The sequence below is a fragment of the Eretmochelys imbricata genome, chromosome 3 (genome assembly GCF_965152235.1).
Source record: "Eretmochelys imbricata isolate rEreImb1 chromosome 3, rEreImb1.hap1, whole genome shotgun sequence".
Taxonomy (NCBI): Eukaryota; Metazoa; Chordata; order Testudines; family Cheloniidae; genus Eretmochelys; species Eretmochelys imbricata.
The window spans coordinates 166,296,225-166,320,818 of NC_135574.1; the positions used below are offsets into that span (position 1 = coordinate 166,296,225).

At 45.3% G+C, this 24,594-nt stretch overlaps 1 protein-coding gene across 4 annotated transcripts; it reads right to left on the bottom strand.

The window, feature by feature from the left end:
- On the bottom strand, positions 1–24,394 carry LOC144263106 (putative deoxyribonuclease tatdn3-A). 4 transcript variants are annotated; one of them, XM_077813766.1, is made up of 10 exons: positions 24,104–24,394; positions 18,815–18,847; positions 17,328–17,401; positions 15,219–15,300; positions 12,181–12,243; positions 11,518–11,627; positions 9,128–9,183; positions 7,926–8,038; positions 2,613–2,693; positions 1–182 (listed from the first exon to the last, which is right to left on the bottom strand). In XM_077813766.1, the coding sequence occupies exons 1-10, from the start codon at positions 24,161–24,163 to the stop codon at positions 39–41; spliced, it is 816 nt and encodes a 271-aa protein (XP_077669892.1). In that variant the 5' UTR covers positions 24,164–24,394; the 3' UTR covers positions 1–38. The 4 variants fall into 4 exon arrangements, with proteins under 4 accessions (XP_077669892.1, XP_077669894.1, XP_077669895.1 ...); XM_077813768.1 differs by having other exon boundaries at positions 2,608–2,693; XM_077813769.1 differs by having other exon boundaries at positions 2,599–2,693.
- Positions 24,395–24,594: the final 200 nt, after the last annotated feature.

The window sequence follows — 24,594 nt, forward strand, 5'->3', positions numbered from 1 at the left end:
TTTCGGATGCTCTCATTTTATTGTTGTTTGGCAAGTGTTCATTCTTTCAACCGCTGATGAACTTTGGGGAACAGCTTCAGGGCATTACATGTTGTTACTTCACAGACTGTTTCTACTGATAATCCTTTCACTGCAGCAATGTACTGACAAGCAATCCTGATCTTCTCTGGTTCATTTCTCTCCTAAAAGAGAATTGCCAACAAGGTTACACTATACAAGAAACCAAGTGAGATCAGCCTAGCTTACCCAGGGCCCATAGGACTGAGTCCCTCCCTTCCGTTAATTACTTCAAAAAGGTCACCACTGGCATTTACAAATCTTAAATCACAACTAGGCTCTATGATAAGTTAGATGGAAGAGTCAGCCTGATACTGTGCAGTTTTGGATCTGACACGACCATAGTTCTATGGCAATTTCATTATATTTTAAAGACAACAGCTGGATCAAGCTCAAGAAATTCTACTTCTTTTGTTGCTGAGAAAGAATAAATATTCAGCAACAGTTTGAAGTTCCTGAAACTTCTCTGTGGAGATTATCAGCAGGAAGAAAGCTGTGTTCTTTGAAGTTCTATATATATCAGCCTTGATCCTGCAAGATGTCGAGTGCTTAACTAAAACCCATGCGACTTATTTATTTATTTAAAGTAATAAAAACAATACCTAACCAAGGCTTGAGGCACTCTGACATCACTGATGCTACAATAAAATCCCAGCAGCATTAAGAAATCATTTCACAGGAACTCAGGCAGCCAGAGTCCAGAAACTCCTTTCCACTCTTTTATTGCTGCGGGAACCAAAACCTCAACCCTCTCCAAAAACCTCATCAAAAAACACCTGTTTGAAGAATGGCCAGAACGTCACCAAATTTGGACTATTTAGGGGAGTTAGTTCCAGAGTCCTGGAGCTCTCAGACAGATGCTCTTTCTTTTATAATGAGGGGAGATCCACCTCAAATGTCCCTGCTCACCACAGCTGTTGCAGTGTGGCACAGGGAAAGAGCCAATCCTCCAAGCAGGCCTGTCCCAGGCCATTAACGGCTTTATAGGTCATAACGAAAACCTTAAACTCCACCCGGAGACTAACAGACAGCCAGTGCAGATCCTGGAGTCATATGCTTCTGGTAAGATGCCCCATGCAGTACCTAACATCTCAACTGCCACCGAAGTCAACATGGACTCACAACACACAACATGTTCAAGCATTGCTCAGCACCTTGCGGGCTCTAATCTATTAAAGAGACATTTTCATGTTGATTTCAAACATTTAAAAAAAAACAAAACACTAAAATGTGGGTTTTGTTTGAGTGTAAACATTCCTGTGCAGTTTGGTATCCTGAACACTGGCTCTCATGCATTAGCACAAAATGGCAGAACGAGAAACTGACTAGTCTGTTTTCCAAGCTAAATGTAGTGCCAAATGTACACAGACAGCATTAGTGATGACAAATTAGATTTCTAAAATTTGTAGTGTTAATTACCTGTGATGGTGGTAACAATACAAAGAAGGAAACAATTATTTTAATGATCTGATTTCACATGACAGTGCCCCTTTGAGCTCAGAGGCGCCCGGGGGTGGTGTTTGAGATCTAGGTTAAACTATGTATTTCTTAGTGTGTGTCAATGGAGTGACAGCAATGTAAACCCAGTGAGATAGCAAAATTAACCCTACAGTACAGTGGTTTTCAAACTTTTTTTCTGGGGACCCAGTTGAAGAAAATTGTTGATGCCCATGACCCTATGGAGCTGGGGATGAGGGATTTGGGGTGTGGGAGGAGCTCAGAGCTGGGGCAGAGGGTTGGGGTGCAGGAGGGGGTCAGGGCTCTAGGCTGGGGATGCAGGTTCTGGGGTGGGGAAGGGATGAGGGGCTTGGGGTGCAGGAAAGGGGTTCCAGGTTTGGGGGGGCTCAGGGCTGGGGATTGGGGCACAGGGTTGGGGCGCAGACTTACCTCTGGCGGCTCCTAGTCAGTGGCATAGCCGGGTGCAGAGGCAGGCTTCTCGCCTGTCCTAGCACCACGGACGGCACTGCACCCCAGAAGCATCTAGCAACAGGTCCAGCTCCTAGGCAGAGGTTTGCGAGCGGCTTCGCGCAACTCTCACCCACAGGTACCGCCCCCCCACCCCCCCAGCTCTCATTGGCCGGAAACCAGCCAATGGGAGTGCAAAGCCAGTGCTCGGGGTGGGGGCAGTTTGCAGAGCCCCGTGGCCCCCCTGCTGGCCGCTTCTGGGGCACAGTGCGGTGTCAGAAAAGGTAGGCACTATGCTGCCTTAGTTGGGAAGCACCGTCGACAGGACTTTTAATGTCCTGGTCGGCAGTGCTGACCAGAGCTACCCAGCACCTTACGTGCCGTGACCCATGGTTTGAAAAACATTGCTGTAGTATATGCACCAAGAAATATTTTTCTCTCCTGACATTCTTTTGGCTTTTCTTTTTTAATGTGAGGGAAGGGACCTCTCTTTGCATCTTGCATATGGCTAGTAGTCAGGGCATTAGAGAGCATGAACCCCAAATGCATTAGAGTGCATGAACCCTAACAGTCAGTCACTTCATTTCTAAAATGCAGGTTGGAAGGGTTTAGGATTTAAACTAGTAAGCTACATACTTTACTTACTGTACCTCTTTCTTTGGGCCAAGAGAGGGTGAGTCGGTCTCCAAGCAAATGTTCTCTAGTGGAATCTGTCTTATTAACTTTGCTCGCTTGTAAAGACAGGAGAATAAAACAAGAAACAACACAGGTAAGAGTCCGTTCTCGTCGCACTAATCAATATAGAAAGGAGCACACTATACATTTACACACACAAAATCAGTTAATGGCTAACAAGTCTGACTTATTGGCATTTAATAGGCTGTTTAAGCCACTGGGGATAATCCTATGCCTCCAGTGAGCTGCAAACACAAAGGTTAAGCAGAGTATACTTGCCCATCAGAGCCTCTACCACACTACAAGGATTGTGAATATTCATCCCCCTCAAATGTCTGTTAATCTTTTCTAAATGCAAGCTGTCTTTAACATTCTATTAAGTACATCCACTCACCGAATGACACGTTACTGTGGTTGGGAAAGACAGTACAACAGCCAGCCAGGTGCTGGGCTGGTGTTGTAGGAGACCCACAGTCAAGAACATCCTGTGGACTCCTGTTCTCCTAACCATTAAACTAATGACTTCAGGTAGATGGGGTGGGTTGTGGTTTTCTCTCCCTTTGTCTAGGCAGTTACAGCATGCTCACTGCCATGGTATCCGAGCCCCTCTCAGGGCTGGTGTGAAAGGTAAAGGGATTCACTCCACCAGAAGATCAGAGAAAGGACAATGGGGCAGATGGTAGCTTGGACGTGGGAGGGCTCAGTGTCTCGGCACAAGAATTGGTCATTTGGTGTAGGAATCAATAAGTTAACAGCCTTGTGATTCCTTGGATGCTTGGGCCCAATCGTCCAGCTGAGAGGCACTGGCATGACTCATTCAGTTAACACTGTGATCAGCCAGAAGGAGCATGGTTGTGAGCAAGTCAAGGCACTCTCCTCTCACCAAGTAGTTAGTTGTGCTGTCTCAGCAGCACTTCGAGCCCAAGTCAGCAGTGCAGCAAGGGACAAGGATAAATTCAGCTGGCACTACGTAGCAGGCCTGGGTATGAACAGGAAGAGATCTGGAAAACCCGTTGTACAGAAATGAAAGATTAACTGCTTTACCGCTGCTGTACTAGGTGTATGGGGAGGAGGGGAATGAACCTCAAATCCTGCCTCAGGTACTTGACACAAGAAGGTAGGAATGAGCCATGCCAAGAGTAACTCCACTGGGGTGTCTTTGATGTAGAATATGTTTAAGTGAGATCAGAATGAGGCCCCTAGACGACAGCCTGCAAAGTCTGAGATTCTTTAGATAGGGTATGAATGTGATCCCACTTCCTGACCTTCAGCGTCCTGCCCCGCTCCGCCTCCCGAGGGGCTCTATGCTCTTAGACCCAGATCCACAAAGGTACATAAGCACCTAACCCCCTGACGTAGGCACCTCAGTCCCAATTTTATGCTCCATAAGACTCCCACCACACCCTGTGGGCACCTAAACTCAGGGAGGTGCACATCAAACTATCCCATAGTTCAGGGGTTAAAGCACTCTCCTGAGTAGTGGGGAGACCTCTGTTCAAATCCTTTCTCCCCTCTAGCAGAGGAGGGAATTAAACCCAGGTGTCCCACAACCCAAATGGGCGCTTTAACCACTGGGCTAAAAGTTATAAAGTGGGCCTGGGGGTGCCCTGGATTTTGCAAGGATTGAGCCAGGCACCTAACTCATTCTTACAAGAAATGACTTGCTGTAAGCATAGGCGCCAACTTCCGCTGGTGCCGGTGGGTGCTTGACCCCCCTCTGCCCCTGGTTCTGCCCCGACTCCACTCCTGCCCCGCCCCCTCCCAGCCCTGCTCCGCCCCCATTCCAACCCCTTCCCCAAAGTCCCTGCCCCAATTCCACCCCCTCCCTGCCCATTGGACTCCTTCCCCAAATCCCCACCCCGGCCCCACTTCTTCCCCGCCTCCTCTCCTGAGCGCACTGCATTCCCGCTCCACCCCCCCCCCCCAGTGCTTGTTTAGGTGGCAAGTGCTGGGAGCTAGGGGAAGAAATGGGGATGCAGCGCGCTCAGGGGAGGAGGCGGAGGTGAGGTGAGGTGGGGGATGGGGAGGGGAGCTTGGCTGCCAGTGGGTACAGAGCACCCACTAATTTTTCTCCATGGGTGCTCCAGCCCTGGAGCACCCACGGAGTTGGCGCCTTTGGCTGTAAGCACCTAAGTCATCAGCTGGCACCCCGGTGGCAGGGCATGGTGTATCAGGCTCTCATGCTTCAATGGCCCCAGCTGACAACCAGTCTGGTTCTGCAGTAGTCTGCGTCTTCTTGCGACTCAGCCCTCCAGCTGAGTCACATAGACCCCCATCCCTTTTGGAGTAAGCCAATAGTCCCTAAAAACAGGAAAGCACAAAGTCTCATGGCTTCTATGCCAGGCCCTCGGCCCCCATGTTGGACTCATCATTCCTGTCTCTTCCAATCTTCAAGCCTGTACTTCCCCTCTCGGTCTTGTGGGAGGGATAGGGGAATCCAGGCCCAGCCTCTCCTCTGGCTTCCTGCCCAGGGACCCTGTTTAGGTGGTTATGGGCTTGTTGTTCAATCCCTCACCACTACCCTGGGTTGCCCCTACCTTTCCCTACTTGTCAGCACCTTCCATAGATCTGGGAATACTGCCATGAATTTATGGCTCCCCACAGCTTCTTCCCAGCTAGCTACTGAGGAGCTTCCTCAAAGTTGCTCCCAGCCTGTGAAATACAGCCCAGCTGCTGCTAAACAGTCCTTCCCATTTACCTCTTTCTGACAGGAGTCCCCCCAGCTCTCCTTCTTGGAGCTGGATTTGTGCTTAAGCCCACTGCAGGGTCTCAGCCACCTTCTCCTTCAGCTAGCTTCTTTTCCCCAGTTAGTCCCAGGCTCAGAGGATCCAGCAGGCCAGCCTTCTCCTGCTGATCTGCTCTCCTTCCTAGTCAGCCCCCAACTGAGCCATGTTCAGGCCTTTTAACTCCTCCCTCCAGGCTTGACACCTTTTGCAGGTGTAGTGGGGTAAGGCTGATGGCATCGGCTCTCAGTAACCTCTTCAGCTCCAGTGTGAGTTTGTTACACCCTCTCACAGGCCCTAAGCCGCCTGACTCCAGGAGAGAGGTTGCCAGTTGTGGATGGCTAGCAGAGATAGGCGCATCCCTGCAGGCTGGACTTAGATGCCTATCCCTGTGAGAGGGGCAGGTCTTAGGACACATCCCTCTCATTAGCATCCCCCATTGGCTATCTTAGGCAGCTCCCCACTTTGTGTGCTGGCTTTTGTGGATCCCATTCTAAGGCACTTGTCTCTCCCCAGTCAGCATATAGGGAGTTGAGGCACCTAACTCAACTTTGTGAATTGCAGTGTTGTTCCTGTGATTTCCTAGGCACCTAAGAGTTAGGCATTGCAATGCTCAGCCTCACAATGCCTAAGTCCCTTTGTGGATCCAAGCCTTAGGCCCTATCTATGCCAGAGTAATTCTCTGAAAATCTCCCACTGATGTTAACAGTGGTTCAGTTCCACTGGTGTTAGCAACACTGAGTGCCCTAGTGTAAATGGGCCACCAGATACTCAGCAGAGTCATATGACCATGTTAAAAACAGCATTGCTGGGACTGGTAACACTGGTAGAGCTCAACTGATCTTAGCAGCAAGTGCTATAGACCAGGCCTTTGATTGTAAAACTCCTGGCAGCAGGGACTGTCTCCCCCTATGTATTTGTATAGCGCTTATGTAACCCACACACCTTCTGGGTGTGGTGTTCTGTCCCATCTAGTGGCACCAAGACCACTTAGAGAGAAAGTGAGTTTGCTCTACAGCCTTAGCTAACAGCCAGTTGGCTTTTAGCTCATGAGGTAGAGGCTCATGCACTGAACTCCAGAGGCCCCAGGTTCGATCCCGCCCACCAACAACCAGGGTCTGTCGGCATTACACCTACCAGAACAAAGCCTCTAACTGGTGCTTAGGAGCATTACTGCAGCACAAACACCACCACTACCAATTCAGCTCACTTTGATTCTGCCTTTGGGCCAGATTTTGATCTCCCTTACACTGGCTGCACACTCATGCACCTTCACTGGTTTCAATGGACTCACTCCTGATTTACATCCTTGTAAGCAAGAGGGGAATTGTCTTTGTCTTCTTCTTGGAGAAGCAGCTTTTCACATTTTCTCTTGCCATCCTCCATCCCTGACCCTGTCCATGCACCATGCCACATCGCTTTCCTCCTTATTCTAACCCTTCTTCCAAACTCACAACAGTTAGTTAACCAAACCCAAATGTCAGGGATTTAAAACATCAGTGTGTAAAGATCGTTAATGCCATTAACCCCAAAAGCGTTTGTTAGGAACGCAGGCTCTAGCTCCATCATCATGTTCCAACCATCGTTCCCCAGCTAAGTGTTCTTCTATAGCCGTAGCCCCATCATTGCTCCACGCTGCAATATATTAAGTTAATTAATCCTCATTTTAAAAAACCCAACAAGAACTAAAAGGCCACATATGTTCCTCCCCGCATCCCTTGCTGAGCTATGGGTGATTTAGACTGTAAGCTTCCTGGAGCAGAGACTTGCCATTCTTCATTTGCCTTTAATTCTGTCCTGATTATATATAAACAGAGAAAGTGTCTCTGAGGAAGTATGGGTATCACATGTGCCTATGACACACACTGGGCCCGATTCTCTTTTACACGAAGGCCCATCTACACGGGGTGACAGTGGGCCAGTACAGGCTGGTATGGTGTACCGGTAAGAAGCCAGTGCCCGACTGTACACAGCCCACGTTAAAGAGTTGTGGCAGCAGTGCTTTCACATGGCTGCCCCTTCCCCGTCAGCAGCCCTGCCGGTAGGGACCGCCAACGGGGAAGGCAGAAGGGGCAACGACATTAAAGCAGCGGCCAGAGCCCTGGGCCCTTTTAAATCGCCACCAGAGCCCCGGGAGGTGGGAGCCAGGCAGCGCGGATGGGGCTGGCTGGGAGAGACTGACCCACAGCCCCGCCCCTTCTGCCCGAGACCCCGCACCCTTCAGGGGCCAGAGCCGGCCCCCGTACTGGTAAGAATTTAATATTACTTTCACCCCTTCATCTACATTGCTCTGGAGGAGTAAATGTGCCCTAAAGGGGGTATAAATGTAGTTTACAGATGTTATGTACAAAGGCAATTTACTGCCAGAGTGGCATAAAGGGGCCTTGGTGGGCATGAGAATTCATGTCATTGTATGCATGTCCCCAGGGTCATCCTTGCCCTCTGCCTCACCCTACCCTCCCAAATACCATCCCCCAATACCTGAGCCAATGCATAACGTCATTTCTCGCGCAGTCCAATTAAAACTATACTGAATCAGAGTCCATGAACTTTCCAGGGACTTACCTGATCATTCCTTGTGACAGCTGGAGGAAAAGAAAAACAAAAGCCAGCTTGTACTCCTTCCAGGGCAACAGAGGGTCTGCCAGCAAAGTTATGAAGCAGTGCGTTCCAAATACCTGCACCACACAGAAGAAACCCCAAAAGCCTCAAGACACTAAAGCTAGGCTGTACGAGTTTAACAGCACCACAGTAAAGATTTGTATCATGAACGTTTTTTTTCTGTTTTAATTGTACGAGACTTTAGTGCTGGCTCTCAGTCCTGAAGTCCTTTATTTATCCACAGGCAAAATATGCATCAACCATGGCTTTGTAGGATCCCTCCCTGACGAGTGAGAACATAATTGATTTCACCTGTGACCTCTCTGCTGGGCCTGCCAACAAAGGTGCAGACTCTGATTCCCATGTATCCACTGGGAACCGGACCAAGACCACCAAATTCACTTCATATCAACACCAGAGAGCTGTCAGTGGTAACAATTTTCAGTTGGCATCTGCCGGGGCCAAACTGGAACCTGTAATTAGAGGTGAAAGGCTCCACAGTCAATTACCTACCTCCGCAGCCTTTCTGTCCCTCAGCAGCTTATTTCTGTCCTGCTATCATTAATTGTGTTTGTAATATGCACAGAGATGTAGATAAGTAAATATTTTAAACATAGTCTAATTGTATCTTTCTTCACAACATAGGCCAAATTTCAATCTACAGATCTGCTGGAAACAAATCATAAAGAGAAATAAAGCTATCTGAACACCGTACTCTTCTTGCTTCCATTCAAAGAGTGTAGTGGAAGCTGATGCTGAGACAAAGGCTGCTTTGATTCACTCACAAAAAAAGTTACAATAAAAAAAAAACAATTCTGTTTCATCAGAGGTTTTCCACTCTGCAGAAACTGTCACTCCTTGAGCATAATACGTAAACTTGGCAGCTCCACAGCATCTTCCACTCATAGTTTCCAAACTTCAATGAATGGAGTTCTAGGACACACACGTGAGGTAGGGAAGCATTATTAGCTCCATTTTACAAACAGGTAAACTGAGGTAAAGGACTCACTTTTCTTCCCAGTTACAAAGGTAAATCAATTGAATTACACCAGCATCTAACTGGTGTAAGAGCAGAAACAGGCCCAGAGAGCAGTTAAGGATTTCTTCGTGCAACAACAATCAGTACTGGTTATAAGGGTTTGATCAGAATGGAAAGCGAGACTTACCTTGCTCCTTAAGAAAAGCAATAGTTTGTCTCCCAGCCGAACGAGAATGCACGTTTCTGGTCATTACAAAAAACATACTTTAGAGAAGCAGAGAAACACTGGTGTTTTTTTTAATATAAAGTGATTTCTTTTTAGAAAATAAGCTCTCTCTCTTAAGGAGAAAACATTACTGTTCAGGAAAACAAGAGTTACAACTGGCACTGCTGGCAAAGTGAAGAGATTTGGTTCTATTCTGAAAAAACAGCTATAGAAAAACGGCACCTCTTCCTCACCAGGTCTGCACCTCATGTGTATTTAGAGTCAGATCTGCTGAATTTAGTGACAAAAATAAGGTGTTACTCTTGTTTGCCATGCAGAGCCAACACGGCTAAGGGAGAGCAAGCTGGATTCCTTTCCTCCTACTGCATCATCATCAGAACTATTTACTTAGTACCAACCAGTTTCACTGACATAAACTGAATGAAGACAATGACACTGCACAGTCACTGAGGGCTTCATGTGACCTGCAGAACGTTTATTACTGGCGCTGATGCAAAGAAGAAAAGAACCCAGCTTGGTTTTCAAGTCAAGGGTTGAATCTGAGGGCTGGCAGCTGGGGGGTGGTGGGGGGGGAATCTTTTCACTGGTAAACTAAACACATTTGTTCTGGAAATCACTGGGAGACAATAAACACGGCATCCTACCACACAAAAGTTACTTTCATTGAAACAAAGAAAGAATTACAAACCAAGAGATTTTGTTCTCCATCCCCACTTTTTAAAGTTCCTACCATTTGGGGGCAAAATGGGGTGAGGGGTACAGGTGGTTTAAAGTTCTCCTTTGCACTGCCCCAGTGCTGGTGCTGCTCTGTCCAGGCCATTATCCCTAAGCTGAAAAGCTAAAAGGGGCCAGAAACAGTAGTCCAGGATAATCATGGCACAGAGGCATTCTAGAGTCTCTCCCCACTCCTTTCTCCAGCCATGCCCCCTTTTATCTGCTAAGTCAGCTGCAAGGGGATCAACTACAACAAGTTGGTATTACACCACCTGAGGGCCCCCCCCGGCACTTGATGAGCCTCTCTGGGCCATTTAAACTGGCTTTATGACCACATTATGCTGGCGGTGCAGTGCAAAGTGGCCATGTTGCACCAAAGGATATGGTCTTTTACTTTTTGAAATATTTTCTTTTAAATTATCACTGCTGACCACGTTTTTTCCAACCCCTTCTTCCTGTCCTCATTTCCCCTCCTCTGTCTGAATTTTAAGAACCAATTGTTTTGATCGGATTTGTTTGTATTCTCCTGTACAGTGCCCCAAGCACCTTGGGAGAGGTACTTGATACATATAATTATCCCCCTCTCCTCCTCGGATGTGGGGTTTGCATGTTGAATACCTGTTGATAGTTAGGAGAATTACACATATAGGGAGAAGAGAATAAAGTAATACGGTCTTTGTCTTCCTGTTTCCTGATGCTGAACTCGATATCATCAAATTAAATATAAAAATCTCAGTTTATTTTAATAATACTCTTATTTCCCCCCTAAATGTTCACTTATCAAGTACAGTGGAAAACCACCTATCTCATGGAATAGAGAGTTCTGGGAGAGATGCTGATTTCATTCATGCCAGTGTAACTCCTCTGACACCGCTAGAGTTACACCCACATAACAGAGATCAGAATCTGAGCCATGGTCGTTATTCCAATAAAAGCTCTGGATTAGGGGGCGAGTTTTCCAATGGAAATGACATACATAGAGGCATGAAACCTAAATTTGGACAACAAGGAGTTTAAATAAGAGGGTCTCTCTCTGCTGTGGTGGGTGCACGTGCCGAATCCTGCTCCCATCGAAGTCTGTGGCAAATCTCTCTCTGGTTGAAATCCTGGCCCTAATGAATTGTGGGGGAGCTTTGCCATTCATTTCAAGGGGCCAGAATGTCATCCTCTGACTTAATTTGTGCAGAAGTGGGACATAAAATGATGCCTTGAAATAATACAAGTCTAACCCCCATCGAGGTTTTATTTGGGGAGCATAGCTCAGTTCTTATCCAAAAGATGAAAAGTGTACACATGGAAAATACACCTCCTTTCAAAAACAATTCTTTCAGAAGAAATGCCAGCAAGTCTCCCACATTTTTAATGATGACTTAGCTAGAGAGGAACATTCATCAGCCCTAATCTCTTGACACAGGCTCTGGCTTCCCAGATGTAAGCCACCTTTTATTATTGTTATTTTTCTTTTTAACCTTAAACTATTGAATATTTTGACTAAAAATAATCCAAACAACCCATCATTAGCAATATGCTTTACCGCCCCTCCTGCACTCCAGGAGCTGTGACTTAGGAAACAGGTGCTGAGCTTAGTTAAGATTTGATATATGAGGAAGACTTTGCTTGGAGGTGTTCTGACTCACACTGGCAGGTCCAGCTGTTTAGCTATATCCAGCTGTAACGCAAAGACCTTCTGCTGCTCCTCACGTTGCTGGGATGTGGACACAAACCATGGAGTGAAGTCTAGACCAATCTGCAATGAGAATCAGTTAAGGGATGATACAAAGTTTATGAAATCTTAAGTAAACTTCAAAATGCATGGAGAATTAATGCTTTCAGTACATTAAACTTCAAATGCTGTAGGCTACTATGAGAAACCACTATAACTAAGACAAGATTAGAAGGCACTACAATCTCCATATAAGATCTTGTACCTGGGGGTACAGTAGTACATGAATGCAGAATAAACTATATTATATATAAGATAACACAAAAACGCTTTGCTAGGAAAAAATCTATAGCAGCTCAGCTAGTCTCCCTACCACTGTCCTAGCTGCAGGATTCTAGCATATCTTTGCGGACCATCTCCAATACTTATTCATAAAATGATCATGTGGGGCCTGATTCTAGTCTCACACCAAGAGAGGAATTTGGGGTTTGTTGAATCTCAGCAAATATGATTTCTGTCTATAAAAAGAAACGTAAGCACCATAAACCACAGATTGCAATATATTGCACAGGCCTACCAGAGCAATGGCTGAGTCAAGAAAACCCTGATACTAATGAAATCAAATAAGGCACTCTACCTCTCCAATAGCCACCAGCTTATCTTTGTGCTTCTCAAAGAATGGAAGGGCAGGTTCCAAGTCCTGTAATAAACCAGCTACAGCTCACATGCTTCGTTAAAATACCAGTGGGGTAAAAGAGGTCCTGGCATGTCAATGAAATTGCAAAACAGGCATTAGTAGACCATGGTGAGGACAGAAATATAAGGCAGGTATTAAAATTATATACTGAATTGTCTACCAGCTACTGAATGTTTTAAGTACCCATTCTTTAAATAAGACTATAATTAAAAATTAAAAGAAAGCCCAGTCATTCTGCTGGGCTGCCCAGAGCCAGCCAGCCACACAGCCACACTACGGTGGAAAGTACAGGCTTGGGCTGGGGCTTGGCCGTAATAGCCAGAAGATGTGTTGATTCAGCATATCTTCAAGGCAGCCTCAGATGGCAGGGCTCCTCTGGAAGTCCTGGGGGAAGTGTAAAGCTGCCCTCCACTGATGGAATCCCCAACAGGGACAGCAGTGGGAATAGCATGGGTCCTCCCCTGAGGATGAATGCCCCAGTATGCAACCTCTCCTGCTGCAATTTGCATCCCATGGGCCAGCAGAGATTAGTCAAGGCCACAGTTTGCAAAGTGCAAAAGCAGCTATATAAATAAAAGGCATCACTATTATCCCATAGGGCTTGCCTACATGGAAGTTAGTGCCCTTAAGCTCGGGTCTGAATTTACCAGGGTGGATAAAATCAACGATTTAATTTAAAAAAAAAAAATCAGATTTTTTTGATAAAAGGTTTTTTCCCCAAAAAGCATGTCTAAAGATAGTTTTAATTAAGACACATTATAGTTCAAAGATATCTCATCATGGAATAGGGATTATAAATTCTAATTCTATAGTGTGAGACAATATATTCATGTAATGTTTAAAAAAAGTTTTGTAAATGAGTTCCAATAGTTCATGGATTAGGGACCCAATCTTATGGGGTTCCACAGGCTTCTGTATAGATTATTTAGGTTAATCTTTCTATCTACCCAATGGGACTCAGTGCTCAGTCTAGAAGATACCACCAGAGATGAGTAGTTTTGCAGTTCTCAAACTGTGGATTTGTGTCTCTGGAGGTAACATGCTTGTTAACAGCAAAAATGTTTTTAAATAAATAAATAGAGAGAGAGAGGTGAGAAATAAGACCTCAGCTCTATTGTCCCTCTTCAAATTTGTGTACACAGAGTCAATCCCTTACCTCTCTCTAAAAGTGCAAAGTTTCAAAAAGTTCAATGAATAGAAGATTGTTGGAGCGGAATAGATCTGGACAAGGAGAAGAAGTCCGGGGATAAATGTGAGAAGCGAGGGACAGATGCTTGTTTTGTTAAAATATGTGTTTGCTGTTGAAAAAAAAAAAATCCAGAATACTTAATGTTGTTGTTTTAGTTAAATAAAACCATTTAAATGTCTGTTTGGTGATGTTCTCCTCCTAATACAACATGGCAAGAAAATCCTCCAAATACTAATGATTAACCTGTTGAATTGGAGATAGTTCAATGACTTCATAAATATCTGCTTCAATTACCTTTGGTAAATGAAATAACCAAACAATCATTCATTTTCTGATATAGCTGTGAAACTCATCTGAAAAGTTTTCAAAATAAATCAGTTTAAAAATGTATAGTGTGTACCTTCTAAAAATGAAACCTACATCTATCTCTGAGTTGTGAAGAATATGTATTACAGTTCTAACAACCAACAAGATTGCACTTTTATGTAGAAACCCATGATTAAATCGAGTCTTCCTGACTATTTTTTAAATCAAATCTGGCCTGGACTTTACAGTGCACTAGCTGCTCCACAGTAACTTCCCATATGGACACACTGCACACTACGGTACCTTTGTGCACTTCAGCTTTTTTTGGTCCAGTAAAAGGTATTCCCCACCTTGCCCCTCTAATATCCTAGGGCCGGCACAGCTAAGACTGCACTGCACAGGGAACTATGACCATCATGATCACACAGCACCCTCTGGAGGCCAGTGAAGGAACTGCCTTCATGTCTATTGACAAGGTGCTGTGGTGATGGCTTATGCAAAAGGCTAAGATTTTGTCACAGTTATTTTTAGTAAAAGTCGCAAGCAGGTCACAGGCTTCTGTGGATTTTTGTTTACTGCTCGTGACCTGTCCCTGACTTTTACTAAGAATAACTGACAAAATGGGTAGGAAGGAGGGTCTAGCACCAACCATTTCTGGCGCTCCAAGGTTCTCCCTGCTGCCTTGTGCCTCAGAGCTGTAGGGGAGCCTGTCACCAGCAGCAGCTGAGAGCTGTGGGGAGCTGCAGGGCCCCTGCCGGCTGACAGCTCCAGCCCCGCTGCTGAAGTGGAAAATGTCACGGAGGTTTCTGGAAGTCACTGATTCTGTGACCTCCATGACAAAATCTTAGCCGTACTAAGTTATGCATCAAGGAAGCAAAACAGGATAAAAATCATAAAATAAATGGGCCCTTGCTTGAAGTCTCCTTAAATAGCTTTTATCATCTGCTTCAAATCCTGCACCTAACCTATTTCCAAGATCTCACCACATTTGCTAATTTTTTTACTTGTTGCTTCATCTCCAAAAAAGGCAAAAAAACCTGTAATAACTCCGAGGCCAGCCATGACTTCATAGCTGTCACCAGGTTGCACAGCAAGGGCACTCCGAACTTCACAGGAAAGGAACTCAGACCTTCCTGCTCTGAAAGCACAGACCCTTACTCCTTAAAGGAGAGCTCCCTCCAGTTGTTAACTAAGTAGGGCCTATGCACATATCTGATGCCATCTAACAGAGAGCAGTATCAGACATACACACTAGCCAGTTTTCCCCCCAATAAATTGGTGATAATTACATTATCTTTATTAGAGTTAGGCACAGAAGAGAAGTGTCCATATTCACCCATGTGACAGCTGTAGACACAACTGCTACCATGGCTGATTTCTGCTCTAAAGACTTGAAGAGCTACATAAGTGGAGTTACAAATACCCATATGAAGAAATTCATTTGATTTAACAAAATACAGGCATAGGAAGCTCGGCAAGTCACCTGAACAGTAACACTGCGATGTCCATTTGCACTGCTCTGAATCGGGTGAATCCCAAAACATGCCATGACAGACTCTGGATACCTTTAGGAGGGGGAAAACATGTCAATGGGATTAAAACATCTAGCTCAGCAGTGAGAGTAACATCATCCAGTGGCTGTTTGGTGGCCTGTAGGCAATAAGTTAGCGGTCACAGCCAAGTTTCTAGCAGAGAGGTGTCCTCACTCAGGGAACACCCATCACAATCAGCACTGAGTTGTCATTCTTAGCAGAAACACCAAGGACTGAACAGATTGGGAAGATTGAAATACCCTTTCACCACTAGAGATGGGATGGTCTCTCAAAGGCCTGTCTACACACATTTTTGTACTGGTATAACTATGTGAGTTAGGAGTGTGATTAGTTAGTGATACCACTATGCCAGTAGCACCCCTACTGTGGTCACAGCTACACGGATATAAAAGTGCCTTATACCAATAGAGCTTATTCCCCTTCACATGTGTGAACGGCTACAGTGATATAAAGCTCCTTCATTCCTACACAAATACATCCACCCTCATGGGGCTGCACCACTTTAACTCTAGCAGTATAATCAGAATGGTACAACTTGTGTGTGTAGACAAGGTGGGGCTGAGGCACTTTGATGAGGCAGAGGACATCTGCAATGCCACCCCCATGCTTTGTCCATTCTTAGGAGAAAGAGATGTCTCCAGGACTGCTCCTTTGCACACTCAATTCATACATATGCAGGTGATCAATAATGTTTAACAATGAATACTTTACTTGATCTCTTGATATTTCTATGTTTTACATTTTGCTTTTTTTAAAAAACAAAGAAAAATACAATCTCTCTCTCCCACACACATGCACACACATTATTTTTATAAAAGCAAAAGATACTCTTTGTTAGTCTGTTCCAGTTCTCCAGCTCTCTGCCATGGTGAGTCAAAAACAACCCTCAGGCTCATTTGTATGCAATCACCCTGTTTAAAGAGGCCATATTGCAGTCCATTCTCCCTTAGAATTAGAAGAGGAGAGAATTTAGACATGTTACTTCCCCTCTCCACAAAGCACTCATGGAAGAATAAATATATCTTGATTTTAGGTTCTCACCTCTGTAGGATATATGGTCCATTCCCCTGCCTTACAACAGAAACAGCTTGCTATTCAGCATGTACCCTCCAATTAAAGGCAAAATCCTGCTCTTATATTCATATGTTCAGCTCCCATGGAAAGCCCTGTACAGTATAGTCTTAATTTCAAGTATATAGTCAACTTTGCCTTAAACTTCTTTATGCCATCACCTCACTCATCATATGGCTGACGTCCACACTTCAGCAACTCTATGTGATGAAACCCTTCATAATATCTAGACCAAATGTTACAACTTCGAAACAAGCTGCTACCTTGGAGGGGTGAAGGGGTTATCTCCCGCATCCTCATTCACCTTTAGACACCTGAAGGTCATTACAATATCACCTCTTTGTTTCTTCTTTTTCAGGCTAAACATGTTTACATTTTTGTCAGCTGACACACATGCAAGGCCAAGATTCTGTCTCATTGCCTTCCCCAGTACTCACCCTGTAATCTGGATATCCTTTTTTAAATGAGATGCACAAAAGTTGCACATGATTCTAAGAACACCATTCGCAAGACCTTATGCGGCGAGATCCCTATAACCCAGTTGCTAGGGCACAGGACTGCGAGTTGCGCATGGGGTTTATCCTTGGCTCTGAGATGCAATCACTAGTCCTGATTCCCCACTACCCTAGCTCCCTGTGTTGTCATTTACACATGCACCAAGTGGGTGTGAAATGCTACCAGATCAGAACAGTAGATTTACCCTGACCATGCACAGATGTAAATGACTATGCAGAGCCCGAGGCAGTGGAGAACCAGGCCCAACAGCATGATCGTGGCCAATTCAATTAATCTCTCTGTGTTTCAGTTTTTCTATCAGTAAAGTGAGGATAATGAGACCCATTCACCCCTGTCCAGAATCTGGAGAGCTAGATAAGACAAGTACTATGGCAAGTGTTAAGTAGAGCGTTATTTCTTTGATCTAAAAGATGTCTTTTTACTGACACAAGGCATGCAGTGAAATAACAAACCTTTCTGCTAGATCAATAACCTCCTCAAATTCACTTTGCTGCTCTGTAACAGAAACAAAGGCTCGAACTCCAGCCTGGATAGAAGAAAAACAAACAAACAAAAACCCCTGTATTTGTTACTGGTGAAAGTTACACTTCCCTCCTGTTTTATGTATGTATTTCCATTTATAAACGACTTAGCTAGGAACTGCTCTAAGAGCACATTCACTAAACTCACTTCAGTTAAATACATCATTAAATGAGTGGAGGAAAAAAAAATAAAGTAGTACCAAAATAAATGACTTCTCACCTATCCAACCATGCAGGATTGAACAATATATTAGCCACACTGCCTCTCTGCCCCTCCTAGTCCAACCCCATCTCAAAATCCTGAGGGAAGAGCTAATCCTTAATTTGCCCTAAAGTTCCACAGATTCAGGGCTTGTCTAGACTACCGCTTAAATCGATGTAAATTACATTTGTAGGGGTGTGAAAAAACCACCCCCGAGCGACATAACTTACATCGACTTAAAGCCGTGTCTACGCTACGCTATGTTGATGGGAGATGCTCTTCTGTTGACTTAGCGCATCCTCACCAGATGCGGTAAATCGACCTTGCTGCATCGATGCAGTGATGGCCAATTTAACGTGGTAGTGAAGACAAACCCCAAAGCTCTGTTGGGTCAAGGAAGAAAGCAAGCTCCAGAGACTAGGGCCCCTTAATGAGAACACCCTGATGGTAGGCCCCTCTACCAAACCCTGACAGAATAAAGCATTCTTGATTGCTGTTCCTGCGCCCAGAATTTGGGGAGCCCAAATGATCTATGCTAATCCTTCCAGTTGCTTCACACGCACCCCTCCCAAGCCTTTCAGTTGCTTCACCACTCAGTATTACTGCAGTCTTGTCCAATTTGAGTCAGGCAACCAAACTGGCCAGCTGGATGGGATGCAATTACTGAAGATAATGACAGTCAGCCAAGACACTGCAATTCAAACGTCCTCCCTAGCCCTTCTAATGACCCTTTCTGCCCATTAAGTAGAGGAGTGGCAAGACAGAATAAAGTTCAGTGGGTATTTCATATTTGGCTCCACTAACAAACAAACAGATCAAAAAACCTCTACCACTTACAAATTGTGCCCACAAATAGTCTAACATGCTCAAGTTAGTGCTACCCCGTCCTCATGCCATCACCTGCGTGTTTGCTTTACCCACAAGTTACATCTTGTCTTGATCTAGGGTCCTGCTCCTGCTACATCTGCAGCCCTCTGTGCCTGTGTAGAATCCCATTGACTATACTGCAGGATCGAGGCCTACAACTGTAAGCTGTTTGGCACAGGAGCGGTCTTTTAATACATGCTTGTCTAAAACCTAGCACAATGGGGCAACAATCTAGTTGAGGCTTCAAAGTGCTCCTGTAATACATAATAAATAAATCCTAATAATGTCCTGAGTAATGAATAAGGGATTCTGGTGCAGAAAAAGTAATAATTTAAAATAAGTCACTAACCTTTCTTGATTTTTCAATCACATCATTTATGTCCTGCAAGACACAAATGATCAGTTATCATGCAAAGCACTGAGAGACCTGATTTTGTTACATTTAAGCGAGGGATGTGTAATGGGTTCCCCCCCGGGGTGCCACCTGGAACTGAGGTATCACTGAGCCCCCCGACCAGGGCTGGTTCCAGCGTTTTTGCCGCCCCAAGCAGTGAAAAAAAACTCGCCACTGAATTGCCGCCGCGGAAGGCAGGAGAGAGAAGCTGCCGCTGAATTACCGCCACAGAAACTCTGCCTCCCCTTTCTGACTGCCGCCGAATTGCTGTTGCTGCGGAAACTCTGCCGCCCCTTTCTGACTGCTGCCCCAAGCACCTGCTTGGAACGCTGGTGGCTGGAGCCAGCCCTGCCCCTGACCCACCAGCCTTGGCTCCCTTTACACTGTACTGCTGTGGCCAGCCTGCACTTTCACCAGCACACATACAGATAGGGACACACCCAGCTGCAGTTATATGCAGATGCTGTGATCAGCTCTGCATGGGAAGGCTCTAGCTAAGGAACTTTCCAGCTACGCAGGCACGCACTCCGCTCTGGGGCGTAAAACCAAAATTATACCATCTTTCGCTGCACAGGGAACTGTACAGCGTAAGCTCATAAAATTCGCCCCCTCCCTTAATGTGGAGAGGAATATACAAGAGCTTTCTGCCCCGAGTTATGACTCCCACACAAAGCAAAACCAACTTTAACAACTTCAAAAAATAGATTTTAAGTGATTATAAGGCATAGCAAACAGATCACCTAGCAAATAAACAAAACTGCAATCTAAGCTTAATAAACTATATAGATCAGATATGAATAGCAAATCCTCACCCTAAGTGATGATACAAGAAGGCTACAGACTCTTAAGGAGCAAGCTGCACTTGCTTACAGTTCTGAATCCCCCAGGCTAAAGGGAGTTTAGCCTGCGTCCAGCACTTCCCCCAGTTCAGTCTTTGTTCCTCAGATGTTTCCAGGTGTCTCTTTGGGTGGGGAGTCAGTGAAAAACCTCGATGATGTCACTCCCCTGTCTTAAATAGCCTTTGCATATGGCGGGAACCCTTTGTTTCAAAGCTTGGTTCCCACGCCAGTCAATGGAAAAACACTGATATCCCAAGATGGAGTCCAGCACCAGGTGACCTGGTCACATGTCCCTGTAGTGTCACTGCAGCCATGAGTTGGAGGCTGTCTATAGCGTCCTCAGGAAGGCTCCCCAATGGGAGATAAGCTTCTTCTAAGGCCTATTGTTTTCTCCTAATGGCTCATTAACCTGAATGGACCCTTCCCAGCCAGCCATCTAGACTGAGAGCCTTTTGCCTAGTGGGCGTTCCCCAAGTGTAAACACATTTGTAATACAGATACATAGTCAATATTCCTAACTTCAGATACAAAAATGATACATGCAGACAAATAGGATAATCATATTCAGTAGATCATAACTTTTCCAATGACACCTCACTTGACTTATCTTGCATAAAATACATTATGTCATAATCATGTCATAACAACATTGCTGTGAAGAATGGGGCGGGGGGAGGCCGTGTCACAGGATGGTCTTGTGTTTAAGCTACCAGGCTGGGACTCAGGTCATCTAAGGTTCATTAGTGGCTCTGTCACAGACTTCCTGCATCACTTTGGGTAAGTCGTTTAACATTGTCATTTCCATTTTATGTATGGGAAACCGAGTCCATGGCAATGTTTGCCTAGCTGATGTGGGGGTTGTAAAACTAAATTATAAAATATTTTTCAAGTCCTGGAGTGGAAGGTGCTTGATAAGCGCAAAGTAGCATCATTATTATTTTACAAGAATTTGGTGGCATAGCCAGGAAGAGAAGCCAGGTCTTCTGACAGCACAGACATCCTCCCTTCCTCTCCCAACCGTCTTGAAAGCTAAACGTGGAACCCAGCTACATCTGTGCTGACCCCTGATCCCCAGTCCTTCCCTTGACACTTTTGTGTATTACCTTGCTCAGATGCGGGGGCATTTCAAATCCTAATCTCACACGAGAAGGAGTCTGAGGCAGCCAAGACACCAATGGGTAACACTGAGTGCAGAAATTCAAATGGAGGTACTGGAGCCGACTTCAGCCCAGATTCAGCTACAGAGAACATCAACTACTGGGGGGGTGACACTTTGTACCCCAAAGCAACACTCTAGCACCCCCATATTTAACATGGTGATACAATTATGATATATTTTGTACAAAGTATGCCTTGTGAGGTATCATTTTAAAAGACTTGATCTTTTGAACATCAATATCAAGTTGGATTGGGTGTGCTGTCATTGTATGTGAAGTTATGAAGTTTGCCATGCATGTTACTGAAGTATGTTGTAAGGTTGGGAATACACACAACCAGCCTTTCAGGTACAACAATGGGGCAGCCAGATACTGATGATGGCCCATGAAGGGGAATACACACTCACAAGGACTACCCCAGGAACTGTATACAGTGAAGACCTCTCAGAGCGAGCACAAAAAAAAATGGATACTACTTGACTCACCATAGCAAAAGATCTTTCCAGAAAGCTGGAAGAACTTATAAAGGAGGGGAAGTGACATCATCATTTGTCTTCACTCCCCCCACAACTCAACACCTAGAAACATGTTTGGAGAACAAAGACTGAACTGGGTCCCAGGCTGAAGGGGATTTCCAGCCTGTGTGTGGAAGATCTAAGACCTACTTGTATTGTCGATCAGGGTGAGACACTGCTTGATTCAAATCCTGTCTAGTTTACAGAACTCAGATTGCAATTTTTCTTTTTATTTCTTAGGTAACCAACTTTGATCTGTGCACTTACTACTTATAATCACTTAAAATTTATCTTTCTGTAGTTAATAAACCTGTTTTACCCTTTCCCTAAACAATGTGTTTTTGTTGAAGTACTTGGGGAATCTGCTCAGGAACAAAAACTGGTGCATGTCCTCTCCACCCTGAGGGAGGGGCAGACTGGGTAATAAACTTACACTGGCCAGGTTTCTGACCAGGGCAAGACAGTACAGCTCTGGGGTCCTAGGCTGGAGAGCTGTGGGGAATTGGCTGGAGTCTCGCTATTGTTGGTTCATGAGCGGCTGGCAAAAGCATTCATGTAACCCAGCTGGTGTGTCCCTGCCTGTGGATATCTGTGTTAAGTGCAGTATCTGGAGCGGTTTGCAGCTAATCACAGCATCACAGTGTGAGAGGGAGCCCAGGCTGGTAAGACAGAGGGCTCAGTGGTACACCAGTTCCAGGTTGCATGCCGTCACAGTGGGTGTATGGTTTCATGAGATTTGCTTACCTGACTTGTTTAAAGAACACTATTTCTTCAAGGAACACGCACCACAATAACTTCAGCCTTCTGAAGCAAGAGCCCTGATGTTAGTAGCGTCACTGACAAGCAAATGAAGGAGAAGCCCAGATTCTCCCTCTATTTGGTTAACTCTGTAGCCACGTAGGCAGTGATAGTGATCCTTTTAATAGAGGGACACAGCAGTGACTACCAAACCACAGCACGTTCTATCTTGGTGTCACACACACACTTCCTTCCATTTGCCTCTAATGCCAGCAGCAATTTTCAGGTTAACACAACTGCTTTTTCAGAGTTAAATATAATTGCACAATGACAGAACATTCATGTTAGCTCACCAAGTTCATCCCCTGCAAGCACAGACAGTGGTCCCCAATAGAGGACGTAGCAGACATGAGAAACAGACCAAAAAGATTATTAACTAAAAGGCTAGGTGTAATCATTTCTTCCTAATCATACTTCTATTTCAATGGGACCTAGATTGCACAATGGATGCATCACATTTGTATTTACTTTGTCCTTGGGGGCGTCAGGTCATTCATGCAATGACACAGAGTTTTTAATATTCGGGTCATTGGGGAGAATTACGATTGGCAGGTTATTTTGTTCTTCATCAGACGCACAGCTAATTGCATCTGCTACATTCGTTATCAGACCTTGTGTATTGGCACAGAGTAGAAACTCAGAGTTACGAACACCAGACCTATGAATGGACCGGTCAACCACACACCTCATTTGAAACCGGAAGTACACAATCAGGCAGCAGCAGAGACCAAACATGTTTTTAAAAAGTCAAGTACCACACACTACTGTGTTAAACGTAAGCTACGACAAATATAAAGGGAAAGTTTAAAAAAAAATTTGACAAGGTAAGGAAACTTTCTGTGCTTGTTTCATTTAAATTAAGATAGTTAAAAACAGCAATTTTCTTCTGCGTAGTAAGGTTTCAAAACTGTATTAAGCCAATGTTCAGTTGTAAACTTTTGAAAGACCAACCATAACGTTTGTTCAGAGTTACGAACAATCTCCATTGGCAAGGTGTTTGTAACTCTGAGGTCCTACTGTACCTACCTTGGGAGACTGCACTTGTGTAACAAGTTTACAAATGTCTGGTTGCAGCTGTTTGTATCTAATGTTAACCTAGAGAGGCATGTCTACCCTTCTTATCTTACCCCAGCCTGGGTGGCTCTTTTTGGGTTTATCACATGACATGTCCCACATTCTACAGGACTGTCTGGATTTAATTAGGGCCACACAGCCCCCTAGAAGCAACTGCACCATCCCGCGAGTTATTTCAGAGTCCTAATGTGTCATCGTCTTGCAATCACAACAGTGTTATGATACAAGCAAGACCTGAGGAAGAGCTCTGTGTAGCTTGAAAGTTTGTCTCGCTCACCAAGGGAACAGAGTAGCAGCCGTGTTAGTCTGTATTCGCAAAAAGAAAAGGAGTACTTGTGGCACCTTAGAGACTAACCAATTTATTTCAGCATAAGCTTTCGTGAGCTACATGATGAAGTGATGATGATGAAGTGAGCTTTCGCTCACGAAAGCTTATGCTCAAATAAATTGGTTAGTCTCTAAGGTGCCACTAGTACTCCTTTTCTTTTCACCAAGGGAAGTGAGTCCAATAAAAGCTATTACCTCACCCACCTTGTCTCACAAACCAGTTTGTAAATTACAGAGCAGAGCAAAAGGAACCCTGCTCCTAATCCACCAAAAAGCTCCCTGAAGTGTATCCACCACGTCCGTGCTATAAATGGGGGTTCTGCCACGGACTCTAATGGGATCAGGAGCTTCTACAGAACATACACCAGGCTCAGTGACTACAAGCAGGTAGAAAGAATTCCATCACTAGCCTGGAAACAGCTGTTGTTGCAATCATACTTCGCATACCCAGGGCTGCAAACCCAGTAACAGCAGCCCCACAGCATAGGGCCTGTGTACAGAGTGCATCCGCTGCCTGCAAGTCTTCAGTCCTACCTGCCTGAACTCCTCGGCCGTGAGGTGGCAATGACAATCGATGAACCAGCACGTCTCCATGTGCAAAGGCTGCTGAAGGCACCCTGAGCAGGCAAGGCCTGGGCTCCGCCTCTTGCGACTCTGACAGACAGCCGAAAGAGGCTGTGGCTCTTCCCAGGGCAGCGACTACAACCCCTCCCACTCGCCCTATGGCGAGCAGCCCAGCCTAGCCCGGGCACGCAGCCGCCTAGCTATGGGGCAGAGGGAGCTCGCGTCTGGTGAGCTCTTCCTCCGCACACACGTGCGGGCAGTTTTGCAGCACGGAGGCAGGAGTTCCAGCCCCAGCTCTGCACTACAGGAGTATTTACAAACGCTACGTTTGAGTTTCCGGGGCGGGGGGGGGAGAGCGAACCCTGTTGTGTCTCCCCCTGGAGTCTCTTTCCAAACGATTACCATTTACTGAAGCTTCAGCAAAATGTAGCTGCAGGGACACTGGCATTTTAGAAATCACG

Excerpts from the sequence above, each read along its gene's own strand:
- LOC144263106 (XM_077813766.1), bottom strand. The coding sequence starts at position 24,163 with ATGGAGACGTGCTGGTTCATCGATTGTCATTGCCACCTCACGGCCGAG. Across the intron at positions 12,244-15,218 it reads ATCGCAGTGTTACTGTTCAG|GACTTGGAACCTGCCCTTCC; the intron begins GTGACTTGCCGA and ends GGTTTATTACAG. Across the intron at positions 11,628-12,180 it reads AGCTGGTGGCTATTGGAGAG|ATTGGTCTAGACTTCACTCC; the intron begins GTAGAGTGCCTT and ends TTCTCATTGCAG.